The following is a 21,522-nucleotide window of genomic DNA, read 5'->3' as shown; positions in this document are numbered from 1 at the left end:
GACCTCCAGGCATATTTTAGTTGGGTAAATATAAAATATTTCACAAGGATATTATGTAGCATTTTATTCATTCAGCAGGTGATTTAAAAAGAGCCATAGAACAAGGAGAAATGTATACACAGAACACAGGTTGAATTTGAGTAATATCTCATCTCTTATTGGCTGCAGTGCTGGTCAAAAGAAAAAAGTTAGCGACATTCTTGTTCAAAAGGAGTCAATCACTAGTTTGACTCTTCTTGAACAGGAATGGCCATAGACTGATTAGATTCCAATCCATCTAGGACCAGCTTAGCTCTTCCAGCTAATTAAATGGAGGCTCTGAACAGTATTTTTCATAGGGGCATTTTGTTGACTTTGTGTGCCATTGTTCAGAGGCGGCTCTAGGCTTTGCAAGGCCTTAGGCAAAACTTAGACATGAGGCCCCACTCATGCCCATAATGGGAAAGATAATTCAAGAACTGAAATTTAACTGAGGGATGAGTAAGGCAACCATTGGCGCTTCAGGTGTGGGGCTCACAATTTTTGTGTGGTGTGTAACCCGTAACTCTCTCCTCTGTGTTAGGCCAGGGGTGGGGGTTGGAAAAAGTCAATTACAAGTTTGCAGCGTCTCATGGCTGACAGAGCAAATACAGTACACATCAACTGCAGGCTACGACATGAGATGCCAACCACCGCACTGCTGTGACCCCACTAACCCTTCATCTGCCGCAATAATAATGTTGTCCTGCGGAGCGCCCTCCTGCTGGGTACACTACTGTACCAGCTTCCTTCTTCTTCTACCTAGCTTTAGAGGCGGCTTTGAACAGTCCTCCAGTGATATGCTGCTCCCCACCAGCCCCTCCTCCTCTCTTCCTATCCACTACAGCCAATAGTTGCCAGCTGTTTTCCTCCACCTGTGTCCATGTGATCTACCTGTCCCCTGCCTGCAACTGACAGGTAGATCGCCACGCAACCCCGATTGAGAAACACTGAGTTAGGCAAATTATGTGGCCTTGGGGCCTCCTGTGAGTGACAGGCCTTAGCCTAATTTGCCGCATCTGCCATTGTTTAACAGAGGCCATAGAGGTTAATGAATCTTCCTTATATTGTTATCTTCCAACTGTGCTACTGTGTTGTCATCCTGTCTTATGTGCTCTTGGTGATGACTATGAGAGAAGAGAACAATGGTGTGCATCTCAGGTTGGAATGTAGAATGTAGAAAGGAAGTGGTTGGAAAGGCTAGAGGAAATTAACAGCACTGAGATATAAGAAATGATAAAACAACATCAAAATAGTACTCTACAAAGGTAAAAATAATTCTTGGGATTGGTTCTAAAAGAGTGTTTTAGCAAACTACCCATCATCAAGTGGTTGTGAAGGCTCCAGGATTTTTACCTTCATGCACCTACGTATGCATGAAGGTAAAAAACCTTCTGTGTACAGCAGTCCCCCCCCCCCCCCCGCCTCCCTACTACTTGCTTTTGCCCTATTACAGTGATGTGCACAAGAGCCTTGGCTCTTCGGGGACTCTTCCTCCCATTGGCTCCCGCTACTGTCAATCACAGCCAGTGAGCCAGGAGGAGGGGGGGGGGGGGAGAAGCCATGGCTCTGTGTGTGAATAGACATGCAGCTCGAGAGAGAGCCTGTTGGAGTGCCCCTATAGCAAGCTGCTTGCTTTGGGGGCATTCAGCAGGATGGAGGGACCACGAGCGCCAGCGGGGACCTGAGAAGGGGAGGATCAGGGCTACTCTGTGCAAAACCACTGCACATAGCAGATAAGTATAATGTGTTTCTTTTTTGGTGGGTTTTTTGTCCTTAATTTCACTTTAAGGTTGAGATTTATTAAACAAAATATAAACCCTAAAACATTTTAGTGTAAAGGTAATTATACAAATACATATTACAAATGCTCTCCAACAGTAAACCTGGTCAAATATGTAATTTATAGTGATGGCCTTGATGTTCGAGTTGAACAGAACTTCGACTCGAACATCAGTTGTTCTTGTGTTCGGCGAACACACGAATGGTAAGGGAGTTCAGTAGGCTATTTGCCCGCTCTGCCCCACAATGCATTGCGCTCTCACAGTGCATTGTGATTGGCAAAAGCAATGTACCTGACCACAAGTCAGGTGCAATGCTTTGGCCAATCACAGCACAATTGGGCAGAGCTAGCAGTGATGTCACTGCTAGTCCCGCCCAATTGTTTACATCTGAACGGCAAATGTCAGATTGCGTCAACTGCTCGGAGTCTGCGGACGGGTCGGCGAGCGTCATTTTTTTTTTGGCAAATCAGCATTGTGAAAACACTGGACGCTGTGATTGACGATGGACTACAATGATGGAATCATTTTTTTGGGTTTTTCTTTAATAAAGGATTTGTCAAAAATGGTTTTTATTCACATTTTTTTGTGCATGAGTAGGGGTACTATGTACCCCATACTCATTCTCAAAGGGGGGGGGGGCTGGGAGCTTCCAGATTCCGATACGTCACCTCCCACATACCCCCAAAACCACACCCAAAGGGTTTGGCGAAGAGGCCCTTGTCCCCATAGGCACACGGACACCGTCCCAATGCCGAGGGCACATGGCCTGGTAAGCTGCGGCTTGTGCTCGGATCACAGGTCTGGAAGGAATTTAGCAGGGACCATGCTTTTTTCCCCTTTTTTGTGAGGTGGGGTCCCCTTACAAGTCCTTAAAAGACTGCCCCTTAAAAAAAACAGTACTTTTTGAATCTCCAACCCTGTGGAAACCGTTTGGTGAAGACCCTTTTCTGTTCCTGACCCATTCCTGTGCCCCTGCCATCTCCATAAAGACTTGATTTGATGAATTTGGTGTGGGAAAACCCGAGTGGCCTACTGACCCCAACCCTACTTAACTCTTTTGGGTTGAATTAAAAATGTAATTGCAAGCCAGGCCTTCTCATCCATTGTTAGTACCTGAACTCACAAATGCTCTTTTGGTTGAATGGGAACACATTTGCACAGACACACTGCAAAATCTTGAATTCTCAGAAGGGTAGAGGCTGTTACAGCCACAAAGGGGAGGCCAGCTCTATATTAGTGCCCATGGTTATGAAATGGGACGTACACCATGCCAATATAGATGGATGGTCAGGTAGGCCATAAAGTGTACATGGGAAGATCAAAAAGGCAGGGACAAGACATCTTTATTCAATAATATGGTCCATATTATAATCTGCAGAAAGAGCATTTATTTTGGGCTATTTAAAGCAAGAAATGCACTTAGAGTAAGCTAACAGGAAGGTTAACCCCTTGGCTTCTGTTTTATCTGGATACGATCACAAGAAAGGCACCATATTGATAATCAGAAAAGTGGCACTCACTGTTATCCATGCTAAATCTGGATTTGAACTCGTGACCCCACCAGCCAACCAACCTGGAAAGAAGGCGAAATAAAAATCATTATACGCAATTACAGCTGCCGCGGAATGAGCTAATTCGCAGCAAACACACACTACTGTATTTAGGAAACAGCTCGTCGGCCCAGCAGGTGACGCGCAAAATGTTTTGACATTACAGGGACGGTAATGAAGAATTCAGATCAAACATCACAGTGTGAAATGCTAGGGAACAGGAATTTAGAATGACTGACCAGAAAAAGAGCAGAATAATAAATGTTATCAGACATCGGCAGGAGGGGTGACTGGGATGAAGAACTAGACGTTTCCACTATGAAATACAAAATGCATTTGATGGCAGAAAAAACTTTTTGAATTTTAAAGGTGGGTATTGAAGAGCCAACCCAACAAACACTTTACCCCTGCGCTAGGAAAGGACTCATTAGACCCAATAGGAATGTTCTGGAATATGCACTGCTTGCTGCCCTCAACAGACCGGGGTGGTCCGAATACACTGGATACAAATGGAGAAACAGAAAAAGGGTGCACCGACCTAGTGCATTATCGTTTAAAATAATTTATTAAAGAAACAAAAATAGGTATCATACTCACAATGGACATGATAACACAGGCATGTATTGGCTCTGAGGAAGAGGTTGTGTCCTCAAAACGCGTTAGCCAGTTGGTCATCCAGGGTTCCATCGTATGGACTCAGATGTTGTTTGGAATATACAGTCATGGCCGAAATTGTTGGCACCCTTGATATTTCTCCAGGAAATCATGTATTTCTCACGAAACGTATTGCATTAACACATGTTTTGCTATACACATGTTTATTCCCTTTGTGTGTATTGGGACAAAACAAAAAAAGGGAGGAAAGAAAGCAAATTCGACATAATGTCACACAAACCTCCAAAAATGGGCTGGACAAAAGTATTGGCACCCTTTCACAACTGCGGATAAATAAGAATGTTACAAGCATGTGATGCTCCTGTAAACTCACCTGGGGCAAGTAACAGGTGTGGGCAATATAGAAATCACACCTGAAAGCAGATAAAAAGGAGAGACGTTCACTTAACCTTTGCATTGTGTGTCTGTCTGTGCCACACTAAGCATGGACAACAGAAAGAGGAGACGAGAACTGTCTGAGGACCTGAGAACCAAAATTGTGGCAAAATATCAACAATCTCAAGGTTACAAGTCCATCTCCAGAGAACTAGATTTGCCTTTGTCCACAGTGCGCAACATTATCAAGAAGTTTGCAACCCATGGCACTGTAGCTAATCTCCCTGGTCGTGGACGGATGAGGAAAATTGATGAAAGATTGCAACGCAGAATAGTCCGGATGGTGGATAAGCAGCCCCAAACATGTTCCAAAGACATTCAAGCTGTCCTGCAGGCTCAGGGAGCATCAGTGTCAGCGCGAACTATCCGTCGACATTTAAATGAAATGAAACGCTATGGCAGGAGACCCAGGAGGACCCCACTGCTGACACAGAGACATAAAAAAGCAAGACTACAGTTTGCCAAAATGTACTTGAGTAAGCCAAAAGCCTTCTGGGAAAACGTCTTGTGGACAGATGAGACCAAGATAGAGCTTTTCGGTAAAGCACATCATTCTACTGTTTACCGAAAACGGAATGAGGCCTACAAAGAACAAAACACAGTACCTACGGTAAAATATGGTGGAGGTTCAATGATGTTTTGGGGTTGTTTTGCTGCCTCTGGCACTGGGTGCCTTGACTGTGTGCAAGGCATCATGAAATCTGAGGATTACCAAAGGATTTTGGGTCGCACTGTAGGGCCCAGTGTCAGAAAGCTGGGTTTGCGTCCAAGATCCTGGGTCTTCCAGCAGGACAATGACCCCAAACATACGTCAAAAAGCACTCAGAAATGGATGGCAAAGAAGCGCTGGAGAGTTCTGAAGTGGCCAGCAATGAGCCCAGATCTAAATCCCATTGAACACCTGTGGAGAGATCTTAAAATTGCTGTTGGGAAAAGGTGTCCTTCCAATAAGAGAGACCTGGAGCTGTTTGCAAAGGAAGAGTGGTCCAAAATTCCGGGTGAGAGGTGTCAGAAGCTTATTGATGGTTATAGGAAGCGACTGATTTCAGTTATGTTTTCCAAAGGGTGTGCAACCAAATATTAAGTTAAGGGTGCCAATACTTTTGTCCAGCCCATTTTTGGGGTTTTGTGTGACATTATGTCATATTTGCTTTTCTGCCTCTGTTTTATATTTGTTCCAATACATACAAAGGGAATAAACATGTGTATAGCAAAACATGTGTTAATGCAATACCTTTTTTGTGTGAAATACTTGATTTTCAGGAAAAATATCAAGGGTGCCAACAATTTCGGCCATGACTGTACATCTTGTTCAGTTTGACATGCCTTTGTTATTATGTCCATTGTGAGTATGATACCTATTTTCGGGTATTGAAGAGCACAGAGGTCTTTTTGAACAGAACGTATCTGTACGGGCACCACAATGGCTAAGCAGTTAGTACTTCCACCTGGCAGTACTAGAGTCATTGGTTCAAATCCCAACCATGGCAACAACTGCCTGGAGTCTGCATGTTCTCCCTGTGCTTGCGTGGGTTTCCTCCAGGTACTCTGCTTTCCTCCCACACTTCAAAGACATGCTAATTGCCTCCGGTCTAAATTGGCCCTAGTATGTGTACGTATGAATGTGAGTTAGGGACCTTAGATTGTACACTTCCTGAGGTTTAGGGACTGATGTGAATGCACAATATATACTGTATTTATTCAAAGCACTGCGAAAATTGAAGGTGTTATATAAGTACCTGTAATACATAAATGTCTCAGTTACATCACAAGTCCAAAATATGATAAAGCTATCTACTCCAAGCTACTGTACATACAGCTGTTCCAGGCTTTTTAACATCATCATTGCAGTGCATGGAAACCATAATAAATGACCACTTCCTTCTCTGCTGGTCTAAAGATCACTTTCTTATAAATACATGGTTGGTAGCCAACCAATCAGTCCATCAAGTTCATCCATTTGAAGATGAATAAATACATAAAAAAATGGTAAAACCTCCAAATACAGAACCCTATACTCACAGTTGTGTGTGCTTGATTGTGAACAAATTAAGGTAGACACGCCTTATGATCCACCACAACCCTCAATATACTGTATGTGTGCTGCGGTGCTTTGTCATTTATTCTGAATGGCAGCAGCAAGGCACTGTACAAGCATAGTGCAGTACTACTACACAGTAACAAAAGCTGCATATGTAATTAGCAGACCATTCTGAATGGTACCCAACACATACACAGTGTAAGTAATGTTCCTGCCCTTCACTGTATCTTTATACTGTATATTAATGTGAATGAAATTTTGGACATTTTGTTTTGGACAACAATAATGTTGGGATTTTTTTGTGTTGAGTCTCCTTGAATGAACGGTCTTAAATTTAATATAAAAAAAAAAAAAATCGCAGTAACGGACACATTGCTGAGACTGGAACCTTAATGCCTAAGTGTAGCAACCATTTTAAAAAAATGGGAAAATCAGCACACGGGACATAATCTTCTGGTGTGCTGGGGAGTTTCCAAGGCCACCCTTTCCAAGTAGCTGAACCAGTCATAGGAGCCTGACCACACTTCTATAAATAAAACATGATCTAAGAATGGAGGAGGGGGATATGACTGATGCCTTCGTCCCTCCATTCATAGATCTTAGCATAGTCAGGCTTTCTTGAGTGCCTGCGAAAGCCCCTTGGTTGTATTACCCTGTCACATCAGAATATTACGGCAGCAGGGAGCAGGGGCAGGGAAGAATTTATACTAAAAGAAGAGGAATCGGCACAAGGGACACATCCCACTGACTGTAAGGTGTGTCCCTTGTGCCAATTTTTATGTTCTTCATTTAAGCTGCACGGGGGGTTATTTACTAAAACTGGAGAGTGCTAAATCTGGTGCAGCTCTGCATTGAAAGCAATCAGCTTCCAGTTTTTATTGCCAAAGCTTGATTGAACAAGCTGAAGAAAGAAGCTGATTGGCTACCATGCACAGCTGCACCAGACTCTGAGTGTTTTAGTAAATCCCACTCATGCAGTTTAAAGTGTATTTTCGCCTTTGCAGTCAGATTTGAGAAATCCCTAATATAGGTTTATGTGTTGTAATTCATCCTGCATACCTAAAACAACTTTTAATAACATACTGGGGCAGCACAGTGGCTAAGTGGGGTGGTACAGTGGCTAAATGGTTAGCACATCTGCCTGGCAGTACTAGGATCACCGGTTCAAATCCCAACCACGACACCACCTGCCTAGAGTTTGTATGATTTCCCTGTGCCTGCGTGGGTTTCCTCTGGGTACTCCAGTTCCCTCCCACACTCCAAAGACATGCTGGTAGGTTAATTGGCTCCTGTCTAAATTGGACCTAGTATGTGTATGTATGAATGTGAGTTAGGGACCTTAGATTGTATGCCCCTTGAGGGTTAGGGACTGATGTGAATGTTCAATATATATGTAAAGCGCTGTGTAAATAGACGTCGCTATACAAGTACCTGAAATAAATAAATAATACTTACCTTTTTAGTTGTTTCTGTGAAAGAGGTTTATACATAGGACTATATGGGCAGCTTCTATTGCTTATAATCAACAGTGATCCAAAGATAAAGCACACACATGATGGACAGCTCTTGTAAAAGTGCATTAAAATACAGAACCCAAGCCTTGAAATCTTCAACACAGACACTGTTTAAAGCCGGCCACAGACTGTTCGAATCTTGTACAGGCAGGCTGAATTTACACAAGTTGATCGATTGATCAACTTGGGTACAACCAGCCTTTTGGATTATACATGGCTCTGCGGTTGGGGGAATTTTCTTTCCTGCAATCCGTAGTTGGCTACGGCACACATTTTACAAACCAGCTCTGAGCTCTAACAGGCAGGGGACAAATATGTGACATCACACACTGCAGAGCACAGAGAGGGGAGCTGAGTGTAACTTGAGACCTAAGTGGAGGGAGAAGACACACCACCTTCCATACAGCACCTATGGAAACATACGCAGCTGAAGCTGTCAATCACAAGCTGTGTGCTGGATCTCCCCTCTCCTGTCCCCCTTTTAATTCCTCGGAGTCAGCATAATCTGTCAGAAGTGACTCATTTAGATAGCAGAGGAACCAGGCAGTGTTCAGAAATCACACTAAGTGTTTTGGATTGAGGCATGCACACTATAGAAAGATATGTTTTGTTCATTTTTGACGTCAAAGGTTTACAACTACTATAAGTTATGCTATGTTGATGGGAACATGTAACAAATATAAAGTAGGTGTTCTCTCAATTTGGCTACAAAAGGGGAAATGCACGTTAATGTTTTTAAAACCAGGACCCTGAATTCAGTATATCTGGTCTCCCACAGTACACAGAACATGGAAGTGCAATTATTTCAGTAAATATAAACTGCTAAATACCTTTTCTCATCACCAGTTAGAGCAGTGTTGTGACTTCTATCAGTGTCCAGCAGAGCACTGGTTAAAGCTTGTAGGAGGAGTTTTCATTCTCTTCTTACTGTTCTATAAGGCTGCATAATCCTTGACCCTCTGTCTGGACAGTGCTGATTGGCCCTGTGCTGATCACAAAGAAAAACAAAAAGCTCTCTAGCCATATACACTAAACTGAGCATGTGCAGAGTGACTCCTAGAGCTCTGTACTATCAGCAGATGGATTGGGGCCAGTAGAAGAAGGAGAGGATCAGAAAAGACAGGAGCAAACAGCCTTTTTACACAATGTGGAGGATTTTCTCTTTCTGCTCTAGGAGGATGCAGAACACCTGACCTCTGGGCAGTGCTGACTGTCCTTGTGCTGATTACATACACTCTCCCAAGAAAAAAAAAACCTCTCTAGCAATACACACTAAACTGAGCATGTGCAGAGTGACTCCACGTGATGTGTCTGATCAGGAGAACAGAGAGGGACACTGGAAGAAGGGGAGGATCAAAGAAGTCAGGATCAAACAGCATTTTTAAACAATGCAGATGATTAACCCCTTAGGTTCCACAGTGAGTAAAACACGCATGCTTTACTGTGTATACAGACTGATTTTACTGCTGTGGGTTTTGTAACCCTTTTACTCTGAATAGTGTGTATTCACATACAGTATTATGCGCAGTGTAACAGCTGTAATTGATCATTGATATGCAGCGTTTGTTACTTCTTAGTGTTATTGTACAATGTTTCCTCCTTACTACCTTCTACTTTCAGTGCAATTCTACCAGCTAGGACAAACGTATTAAACACAATAATGTCAACTCACAAAAGCTTTTATTTCTTGATTTTGCCCACCATTTCATTTATATCGCACATCATGGAGTTGCTGTTCAAAGATAGTCAATGCAGAAAACTCAATAATGCTTTTTTTCTTGCAAAATGAGATCTGCTTTTGAAGTCGCAGTATAATAACATATTAGACATTATTACTCAGTCGTTATTTTAACAACCAGAATGATGAAATATGCTTGAAATGCAATTCACAAAGAGAAGATGACCTTTCATCGCATGTTACCGAGGTGTAGAATTATTACCTCCTTCAGGAATGCGTTATGACAGATTTCTGGTTTCATCTGATGCTTGTTGCACAATGATGAATTGAGGGGAATGGAAATTAGATATGTATATTTTTTTCCTCATTTTTACATGAATGTAATGCTATTGGATTGAGAAAGTAAAAGAAAATCGCACCAGCCTAGCGCATTATCCCAGATACAAATTTATTATAAAATAGATAAGATATACTCCCAAACAAGTGAAGACAAAACCCACTCAGGGCTCTGAGGAAGAGGGGTTCCCCTCCAAACACATCAGACTTCAGTTGGCCCTCGGATGGCACTTCTTTTATGTCAGGGCCTTTAGTTCTTTGTGGAATACATACCTATTCAGAAGAAAAATATATTTGAAATATATTTTAAAATATTCTTCCCAAATATATTGCCATATATTTGAAATGCTATCATTTTGGCCATATTCAATATGTTTAAAAATATATTTATTTATATAGACTACATGTTGAAATGCATTATTACAAAATATATGAAAAATATTTTAAAAATACATTTCAAATATACTGTATGTCTTTAAAAATAGAAATCTACATTTTTGAAATGCATTTATAAATATATGTAAAAAATGACTTTTTTATATGTTAAAAAAAATCTGAAGAATATATTTAAAAAATATATATTTTTAAAAATATATTTTTTTTAAAATAGATTCTTCAGATATTTTTAACCTTTAAAAAAGTCATTTTAACATATATTTCCAAAAATGTAGATTTGTATTTTTAAAGACATACAGTATATTTGAAATGTATTTAAAAAAATATTTTTCATATATTTTATATTAAAAACCGCATTTCAACATGTAGTGTGTATATATATATATATATATATATATATATATATATATATATATATATATATATATATATTTATTGAAATATATTGAATATGGCCAAAATAATATAGAATATTATTTATTTTCAAATATATTTTTCTTCCATATGAGTACTTAGTGACTGTCACTTGTCATGCAATTTGTCTTCACTCGTTTCTGAGTATACCTTATCTATTTTGAATAAATTTGTATCTGGGGTAATGCGCTAGGCCAGTGTGCTCTTGTTTTATTTTCTTTGTAGTTGCCACGTGACTTCCCCAGTCATACAAGAGCAGCAAGGCTTGGCCTACCCCTTGGAATTTTCATATCATCTGGGTTCTACCAAAAATCTCAGTTTCCCACACCCATGTGCAGAAGCTTTTGACATTTTCTCATTGTTGTAATGCTATTGGATGGTGCAGAGGAAGAAGGCAGTATGTAATTGTCATTTCTACACAAGTTTATATCCTCATACCAATTTGGATGATTCTTTTTTACAGTTAGTGTTTTTTTTGGAGATATCACATTAAATGTCTATGGACATCCATTAACAGGGTTGTAAAGCAAATGGATTGCTTAATGTTACTAAATTCATATTCAAATACATTTTGGGTGATCATGGGAATTGCCTGTCCTCCCTATACTGTCCTAATATTGACAGATGCAGATCTATCTAATCTTTCAGAAATGCATTCTGCTCAGCAGCCCAGAAAGACCGATATTGTTATTTAAAAAAAATTATTACTTCCCTTTTCATTTAAATTGCTATGAAGGTAGCTAAATATTCTTTATATGTAGAATCTTTATATCTTTAAAGCTGAAGTTTAGATATGGAAATATTTACATAGTTGCAGCTTAGAACAGGATACGGTCTGCCAAAGCCATTTATCCGGCCTGCCGGGCCAGCCGAAAAAGAAAAGAAAAGAAAAAAAAAACCGGCACGGGCTGACAAATCGCTAGACAATTCCCTGGGGACCCAGTGAGCAGCAGCCTGGAAGCCCCTGATTTCACCTGCTGCAGCCAGAGGAGCAAAAAGGAGAGGATGAGAGCACACCAAGCACAGTGCATTGCGGTGTCCAGTGTATTAGTGTACAGTGCATTGCGGTGTCCAGTGAGTTACCATGTACAGTGCATTATGGTACCAAGTGCGTTACATTGTACAGTGCATTGCGGTGTCCAGTGTGTTACAGAGCACAGTGCATTGCAGTGTCCAGTGCACAGTTCATTGTGGTGTCCACTGCGTTACGGAGTACAGTACATTTTGGTGTGTAGTGTGTTACAGTGTACAGTGCATTGCGGTGTCCAATGCGTTACAGAGTACAGTGTATTGCGGAGTCCAGTGCGTTACAGAGTACAGTGTATTGCGGAGTCCAGTGCATTACAGAGTACAGTGTATTGCGGAGTCCAGTGTGTTACAGAGTACAGTGTATTGCAATGTCCAATGCGTTACAGTGTACAGTGCATTGCGGTGTCCAGTGTATCAGAATACAGTGCACTACAGTGTACAATGCATTGCACTGCCAAGTGCGTTAGAGTACAGTGCATTGCGGTGTCCAATGCATTACAGGGTACAGTACATTTTGGTGTCCAGTGCAATACAGAGTACAGTGTATTGCGGCGTCCAGTGCGTTACAGAGTACAGTGCATTGCGGTGCCAAGTGCGTTACAGTGTACAGTGCATTGCAGTGTCCAGTGAGCTACAGAGTACAGTGAATTGTGTTGTCCAGTGCGTTACAGTGTACAATGCATTGCGGTATCCAGTGTGTTACAGTTTACAGTGCATTACTATGCCAAGTGCGTTACAGTGTACAGTGCATTGCGGTGTCCAGTGCGTTACAGAGTACAATGCATTGTCCAGTGCGTTACAGTGTACAGTGCATTACCATACCAAGTGCGTTACAGTGTACAAGGCATTGCTGTGTCCAGTGCATTACAGAATACAATGTATTGCGGCGTCCAGTGCGTTACAGAGTACAGTGTATTGCGGCGTCCAGTGCGTTACAGAGTACAGTGTATTGCGGCGTCCAGTGTGTTACAGAGTACAGTGTATTGCGGCGTCCAGTGCGTTACAGAGTACAGTGCATTGCGGTGTCCAGTACGTTAGCATACAGTGCATTGCGGTGTCCAGTGTATCAGAATACAGTGCACTATAGTGTATAATGCATTGCGGTGACCAGTGTATTACAGTGTACAGTTCATTGCAGTGACCTGTGTATTACAGTGTATAGTGCATTGCGGTGACCAGTGTATTACAGTGTACAGTGCATTTTAAATATTGGATTTTTTCCTGTAATTTTTGCACTACGAATAAGATATGTGTGGTGTGCATAGGAATCTGTTCATATTTTTTTTTAAACTATAGTCTGACCCCCCAACAGTGTGAAGGTCCATGAACTGGCCCCCTATTTAAAAAGTTTGAGGACCCCTGGCCTATAACAACATATGTAAGTACACTCCCCGGCCACTTTATTAGTACACCTTGCTAGTGCCAAGAAAATCTCCCCCACACCATTACACCACCACCAACCTGAACCGTTGATACAAGGCATGATGGAGCCATGCTTTCATGTTGTTTACACAAAATTCTGACCCTACCATCTGAATATCGCAGCAACCAGTCTGCCCATTCTCCTCTGACATCAACAAGGCATTTTCATCCACACAACTGCCACTCACTGGATATTTTCTCTTTTTTAAAACATTCTCTGTAAACCCTTGAAATGGTTGTACATGAAAATACCAGTAGATCAGCAGTTTTTGAAATACTCAGTCAAGCCTGTTTGGCACCAACAACCCTGACATGTTCAAAGTCACTTAAATCCCCTTTTTTCCCCATTCTGATGCTCAGTTTGAACTTTAGCAAGTTGTCTTCACCACGTCTAGATGTCAAAATGTATTAAGTTGTTGCCATGTGATTGGCTGATTAGCAACTTGTGTTACCAAGCAATTGAACAGGAGTACCTAATAAAGTGGCCGGGGAGTGTATGTGCCATACCTGTGGGATCTCTGTGGAAGCTGGAAAAACACTGTAGTAGACTCAGTTACTACAGTGATCTCTAGTAGCTTCCAGGTCCTGCGTAAGGTGGCTGCTCTGCTCCATTGTGAAAACAAGGTCCGTCACTTGGCACAGGCACCATTCAGGGAACACTTTACAATTTCTCAGTGAATGCAAAGTGTTCTCTGATTGGATAAGGACTAGAAGCATGATGTCCACCTCCTCCAATCAGAGAACACTTTGCATTCACTGAGAAAATGCTAAATGTTCCTTGAATGTGAGCTTGGCATGGAGCCCAGAAGCTAGCAGGATTTACTGTAGTAGACGTGCCTACAACAGTGATTTCCAGATTCCACGGGGATCCCACAGGTATGTCACATACATATTTATATTGGTCCAAGTTGGATCAATGTAACTTTGTAAAAACTTTGTAAAAATTGCCATACCTAATCTTCCACTTCTAAAGTGGAACTGAGATCAAAAAGTAAAAATTTACTATGAGGAATATTTGGAAATGGTAATTGTGCCTAAGTAGTAACTCGAAAAACAATGACTTTTACTTTGAATACCTCCTGAAAAATAACAAAGCACTTCCTTGTATGTAAGTGTGCCTAGGCACTAACCTACACTCTCATAGCTGTATTCCTGATGTGTGAGATCAAAGGCACTGCTGCCACTGTGTGCTAGTCTCAGGAGATTTAGAGTGAGATTTGGTGATATCACTGTTCTCCTTGCTGGAGTCTCTGATATGAGGAAGAAAACCCTTGCCTCTACCAGGAAGGCTGCCTCCACATAGAGAAAAGGCGTGGTAAGTGAGTAATGGGGAAAAGACCAGCTCTAGGGAGACCACAAGCAATACTGGTGACTAGTCCTTTGCCTTTTGCCATGACTCTTTATTGGGCACAGCTTAAATATGTGGTACGATTAAAGGTAAAGTAGTCATCTACAGTAGGGTGTCCTGACAGTTTCTGGGGACAGTCCTGATTACTGAACCCCTCCCCCCCAAAAAAAATAAAAAGTTACTCCGGATTCCATTATTCTCGAATGGTGTCTCAGGCCCATCAGCTGCAGCTAATCTTGCAAGTGGTCAGTAACAGAGATGGAGAGAGGGGAAGACTAGATTGTAAGCTCCGAGGAGCAGGGCCCTCCTAACCTTCTTGTATTGAACGGTATTGTTACTGTATTGTCTCCTGTTATATTGTAAAGCGCTGAGCAAACTGTCGGCGCTATATAAATCCTGTATAATAATAATAATAATAATAATAATGCTGCTACCTGTAGTGCCTCCTACTCATGCTTTGCTTTATTTAACCTCTTGAGCTCTGGAAGGTTTTTTTCCCCCTTCATGACCAAGCCATTTTTTCCTAATAAGCACTGCGCTACTGGCTCATGCAACACGGTGCCCAAATGATTTTTTTTGTTCCCACAAATAGTGCTTTCTTTTGGTTGTCTTTGATTACCACTGAGTTTTCTTATTTTTTCTTATATAAATGAAAAAAGACCAAAAATTTTGGTAAAAAAAAACAATATTTTCTACTTTCTGTTATAAAGAAAATGAAGACATACTGCGAATGTGAGTTAATGTTGAAGAAGGAGGTTACTCAGAGACACATTTACTGATGCGAGAAGTCCTTTTATTGAGGGTAATAGTAGCCAATACATGAGGTGGAGGATATATACCATCATGTGGTGAAGAGCTGTTTTTGTGTTGTTTTTGCAGCGTTTGGGGTATTATGAATATAATACACTATACATAGTTTTCTTTTGGTTCCATGTCCTGTGGAGTACGCATAGAGCATTGAAGGGTGACAAGGACGAAGGGATTGATATGCAAGGCTTGATTTATTCGTATATCTGGTGAGAGCATAATGAGAATATCGCCATTGCTACATGGACATTGAAATCTTTTATGAACTTTTTTAAACTTATTTAATATAGAGAGCAAGTGCTGGTTTCATGTATACAATATTTTAGCTACGCGGGGGGGGGGGGGGTAGTTTCATTCCAACTGCTATATAATTTGATGAAATTCTCTTGGCGCTTTTTGGTATTTTAAGTTGTATTGTTGCCTGTGTTTCCCCATGGAAGATTGATGCTCTCTATTTTTTCTGGTAACTACTGTCACCAAGACGAGAGATGAGAAATTATTTTACAATTGTTGCCAAAACAGAAGAAACCTTCCAAAGGAGACACGTGTTCTTGTGACAACTGAGTGACTCCCCTAACATTTAAAGATATTTGGACTCTCTTGAGTTTTGAATCTGTGCGTGTGTGTGTATATACTGTATATATATATACATACATACATATATATACACATATACATACATACACACACACACACACACTATTATATACACACTAAGTGATCTTCTCATCTATGTGGATCCTTCTGGCTAACCTGTAAGTTACAATGCCGATCCTCATCTAGTACTTACGATGGTTTGATAGTACTGGAATGTTTCTCATGGATGAAAGCCCCAGCCAGTCCACCGGCTCCAGAATTTAGATACTGAAAAATTAACAAAAAAAAAAATAGCATAACTGCATTGAAAGTACAGTTGTGGAATTTACCCTGAACCTTATCCCTGGCAACATTAGAGTCAAAACATTTCGGTGGTTCAGAAAAGTGTCTATTGTAGAAAAAAAACCCATTCAACTACTTATCTTGATAGCTCTTCTTACAAATGTTACTTCATTTGCTCAAACCCCCTTGCAGTGTTAAGCCTTTTTCACATGGGCAGCTGGAGGGTAGTAAAAACAGGTGGGTGAACTGCATTTTACTGCCCCCCCCCCACTCTCCACCTAATCCCAACCATACAGTCGAAAGAGGTGTCCACATTCAGCAGCTGCAATGCTTTATGTCCCGCTCTGCAAAGTTAAAACAACATGTTGAGTCGACAAGTGGCACCGCATGTCAAACTCACCCCTTCAAGTCAATGGGGCCAGGCTTGTGGTTAAAGGATAAGTTCACCTTTTAACAAAAAATAAATGCAGACTTTTTTGCAGGTAAAAAAATGTTCATTTGTTATTTTTTGTTTTTTGAGCCTCTAAAGCATTGCACCAGCGATCGATCGGCCACATCGATGGTGCCATGCAGGTCTCCCCCTGACCTGTCAGTATATCTGCTTGCTCATATATCCTGTGCATGTAAGCAGATATTTACTAACAGGAAGGTTCAATGGACTACCAGGGCACTGTGGAGCTACAAGCCAACAGTCACAAAGGTTCCATCAAAGGAAGATCCCTTGCTAGCTGTCATAACGGGGATGGGGGAGGGGGGCAGTAGTGTATTTATGTTTTGTGCTGCCCTATGCAACACAAAAAATCTACTGCCCGCCCCCCCAGTAGAGGAGGAGAGAACATGAGAGACTCACCATCACACTCTTCCTGGAGTCCCATGGCTGCTCCCATCACTCCGTTCTTCCACAATCACCACACACGAACCCAAAGCAGGACAACCAGAAGGCCTCTCCCCCCTGAAAAATGCCACACAAGTCACACACTGTGTGCCTTGAAGAAAATACACTCCCGGGGGAGGCAGGGGCCAGTCAGATCGTAACATATTACATGTTACACTCTGAATATGGATGTAACATGTTACGAAAGGTAAACTTATCCTTTAAGTCAATGGGGTCAGGCTTGTGGGTAAGTCAATGGGGTCAGGCTTGTAGTTAAGTCAGTGCTTGTGGTTAAGTCAATGGGGCCAGGCTTGTGGTTAAGTCAATGGGGCCAGGTTTGTGGTTAGGTCAATGGGGCCAGGTTTGTGGTTAAGTCAATGGAGCCAGGCTTGTGGTTAAGTCAATGGAGCCAGGCTTGTGGTTAAGTCAATGGAGCCAGGCTTGTGGTTCAGTCAATGGGGCCAGGCTTGTGGTTAAGTCAATTGGGCCAGTTTTGTGGTTAGGTCAATGAGGCCAGGCTTGTGGTTAGGTCAATGAGGCCAGGCTTGTGGTTAAGTCAATGGGACCAGGCTTGTGGTTAAGTCAATGGGACCAGGCTTGTGGTTAAGTCAATGAGGCCAGGCTTGTGGTTAAGTCAATGAGGCCAGGCTTGTGGTTAAGTCAATGGGGCCAGGCTTGTGGTTAAGTCAATGGGCCAGGTTTGTGGTTAAGTCAATGGGCCAGGTTTGTGGTTAAGACAATGAGGCCAGGCTTGCGGTTAAGTTAATGGGGCCAGGCTTGTTAAGTCAATGGGCGAGGCTTGTGGTTAAGTTAATGAGGCCAAGCTTGCGGTTAAGTCAATGGGGCCAGGCTTGTGGTTAAGTCCATTGGGGCCAGGCTTGCGGTTAGATCAAATTAGTCCCATTGAAAAATGCCATTTGGCAAAAAGTAAAAAATTCAGGATCAACTTCTGAACATCTGACAGTGGCTGTTTAGCTGTACTCTGAAAAGTGATTCACTGCAGAACACAATCTGAACCTTATTGTTTGCCCCTTCCCTTGTCACTATCACTTTTGCTGTACAGCTTGCACTGCAAGTAATAGCAAAAAACGTAAAGGCAATTCATATACCCAATATTATCATTGCAGGTATTAAACGCATACATTTATCAGAATACAGTATTTTTCAAGGTAGAAGTAATTTAAATAGCTGATTCCATGGTGCTGAAAGAAACAAACTCCTCCACCTGCATGGTATGATAGAATGTGCCAGCAATGGTTATACAGAGCATTATTGGAACAGACTGAACAGATGCTAAGTGGGGGCAATAAAGAGACATGGGTACCCAGCTTGTGCTCTTCAAACAGGTTCTAACCGATGAAGGGGGTTTCAGATGTAGAACAGGTGGATCTTTGGCAAAGCTGCTTTTTAAACATTTGCTGATCTCTAATGAACACCTGTGGATGAAAGGATTTTCCAATGCTGTGTATTGAGCCAAAGCCCAGAGGTATTCTATGTTCATCTCTGCTGGGAAGAGACGCTTCAAGCTAGCATGGATAGAGCAGCTGGAGAGTCTGTGGTCTCATCCATGGGCAGGGAGAGGATCACGTTCACTGTATGTTAGCTCATAACCATTTAATTACCTTGCAGGGCTGAACCGCCAGCAAAAGCCATTCCTGACCTGTGAAGTATATACAAGGTATAATACAGTGTGTAAAATAATGCTACAGCTCTGCAATACTGGCAGTGCCATACTGTGGTGCAGGTAAGTGCAGAATGTGAATAGGAGAGAGGAAAAACACAGTGACACCACTCTAAGTGTAGATGTAAAATAAAATCAAGCAGTTTAATAAGTTAAAAACTCACAAGTGTAGGATAAAATAGGCATGTCACAGTACAGTGTGTTCTGGTGGTGCGGCGGCTACATCCAGTGTGGTCCTCCTTGTTGTCCCGACCGCTCTGGTGGTGTCCAGGGCTCTGGGATTAGCAGAGAGACACAGGGAGGCTCGTAGCTGATGACGGGAACCGGAAGACTGCGTGCATTCAGAGCATGTGGGCTCCTCCCTCAGGCCATGATGGTGACATCATAAAAGAACAGCTTGATCAACACCGCGCTGATAACAGTCTGCAATAGCAAGTGTAGACGTACGATAGGCTGACGCGTTTCGAGGACTTGCCTCTTCCTCAGGCTCGGGAACACGGCGAGAGGAACGCGCGGAGCAAAGGTAAGTGAATTGACACAGGGGGGACTTGGCTTACTATTTGGGGGGGAATAGTACTGTGGGGGATGAAATACTATATGAGGGATGAATTAATATGGGGGATGAATTACTATATGGGGGATGAATTACTATATGGGGGATGAATTACTATATGGGGGATGAATTACTATATGGGGGATGAATTACTATATGGGGGATGAATTACTATGGGGGATGAATTACTATAGGGGATGAATTACTACATGGGGGATGAATTACTATATGGGGGATGAATTACTATATGGGGGATGAATTACTATGGGGGATGAATTACTATATGGGGGATGAATTACTATGGGGGATGAATTACTATGGGGGATGAATTACTATATGGGGGATTAATTACTATGCTTACTATGGGGGAATATTACTATACTTACTATGGATGACACATACACATCATTCATCTACTCTTGATCCGGCCCCCGGGTCCAATATATGAACCCATTGCGGCCCTCAAGTCAAAAAGTTTGCCCACCCCTGATCTAGCCGCTGCACCGCCAGAACGCACTGCAGTGTGACATGTCTATTTTTTAACTGCTTGATTTTATTTTACATCTACACTTAGAGTGGCGCCACTGTGTTTTTCCTCTCTCCTTCTGTGTACTAGAGTTGCTTCTTGTTCTGACAGCTGGCTGCCTTCATTCCCAAGACCTACTGTATATCCAGCAAGGAGACATTTGTTATTCCTGGACTCCTATTCACAAGACATTGCCGAATTATACATGTCCGCAAGTTTTATCTGATATGTATGGGCTCACATTTCTATCTCTATTTGGCTTACATACATATTTTGTATATACACCTGGGACTGTATTCTAGGGCTCCCCATTTCTCCCCTGTCCAGAACGTGAATAGGACGCAATGAACTTTACTGAGACAAAGAAACCCCCCGGAGTTTACCAAACCATACAGCCTTTGCCACCCCTCTAAAAAACCATCCACAGTGGATCAATTTTCATAAGGCAACTGACAGGCAGCTTTAAGGCAGTACATTGTCTCCTTATCACCTATATTACCCCTAAGGCTACTTTCACACTGATCAGCAAAAACACATGCGGTTTTTTTTCATAATTTTACCGCGTTTGTGGTGCGTTTTTTACAAGACATATGATTCAAAAACCACACCATAAACACAATGCAGATGCGGTTTCATTGCATTTTCCATCTATTTCAATGAGGAGGTGTGTTTTTGGTGTGTTTTTTTTTTTTTTACCTCACCAAAAATGCAGCAAGCAGGATTTTGAAACCCGTGCGGATTGGTGTGCAGAGTTCCCTAGGAATACATGGTCACACCTTTTTCTTCCACTTTTTTTTATTTTAACTCAAAAGCAGAAGAAAAATGGATAAGGGTGAAAGCAGCCTAAAAGGGCCAAATCACATAGTTACAGTATGGCACAATTAAAGTATAACTATAGGAAAAGGGTTTTTTTTTTTTGGATAGATGGAGTACGGAGGGTTATGACCCCTGTCAGTAATTTCTTTTTGCCATCTGTGACCCATTGGGAAGATTTACCTTCAAATCCTGTCCCATAGCCAAAACAGGACATGGGGGAGAATCCCTGCAAATAAAGGCAATCCAATGGAGTCACCAGAACTAGGGTCCCCATTGGAAGATTTCCCCTCTATTACTGCTCTTGGGACAACCCAAAATTTTGGATTATCTTTTACGTTCACTGTTATTACCAGTAAACAGGACAAATAGAGAGTGTAAAAGGGGCAGAGGCAGCAAGAAAGACCTAAAAGGTGTTGTAATCCCTCTCCACTCTATGCAGAAAAAACCCCAAAAAGTTTGCCTTTAATTATACTTTAACTTTAATCGGTTGCATTTGACAGCAGCACTGCCCACCAAATGCAATGAGAATTTATTTTTTGTTGCAACCATGAATCAGAGCAGCAAAGCATCATGACCTTGGCATGTCTGCAGCCATTAACATGTCTTTGCTTAGGTGGATGGCCTGGAGGCAGTAAAACTGCAGCTCAACTGCTTTTACTGCCCCCAGGCTGTAGGGCTGAACTCCAAGCTAGGGGCAGACTGACAACTCATGGGGCCCCCGGGCAATAGGCGATCATGTGGCCCCCGTGTCCTCGCCCACACCCAAAAAAGCCTATAAAAAAAAGGTACCAGGGGCATCTCATGGG

At 42.0% G+C, this 21,522-nt stretch overlaps 1 protein-coding gene across 2 annotated transcripts in view; it reads right to left on the bottom strand.

Moving 5' to 3' along the window:
• KYNU (kynureninase) overlaps positions 1-21,522 on the bottom strand; it is a 190,820-nt gene that overhangs the window by 44,742 nt on the left and 124,556 nt on the right. For both annotated transcript variants that reach the window (XM_089679043.1, XM_089679044.1), the window contains 2 exons: positions 16,178-16,251; positions 3,323-3,375 (listed from right to left, as the gene is read on the bottom strand). In XM_089679043.1, coding sequence (XP_089535169.1) covers positions 3,323-3,375; positions 16,178-16,251 — 127 coding nt within the window. The remainder of the gene's footprint in view (positions 1-3,322; positions 3,376-16,177; positions 16,252-21,522) is intronic.

The sequence above is a fragment of the Staurois parvus genome, unplaced genomic scaffold (assembly GCF_062004578.1).
Source record: "Staurois parvus isolate SC_StPar_1 unplaced genomic scaffold, SC_StPar_1.0 ptg000216l, whole genome shotgun sequence".
Classification (NCBI taxonomy): Eukaryota; Metazoa; Chordata; class Amphibia; order Anura; family Ranidae; genus Staurois; species Staurois parvus.
Note: the sequence above shows the minus strand (reverse complement) of the source record. Positions and strands in the feature narration are given on the sequence as shown.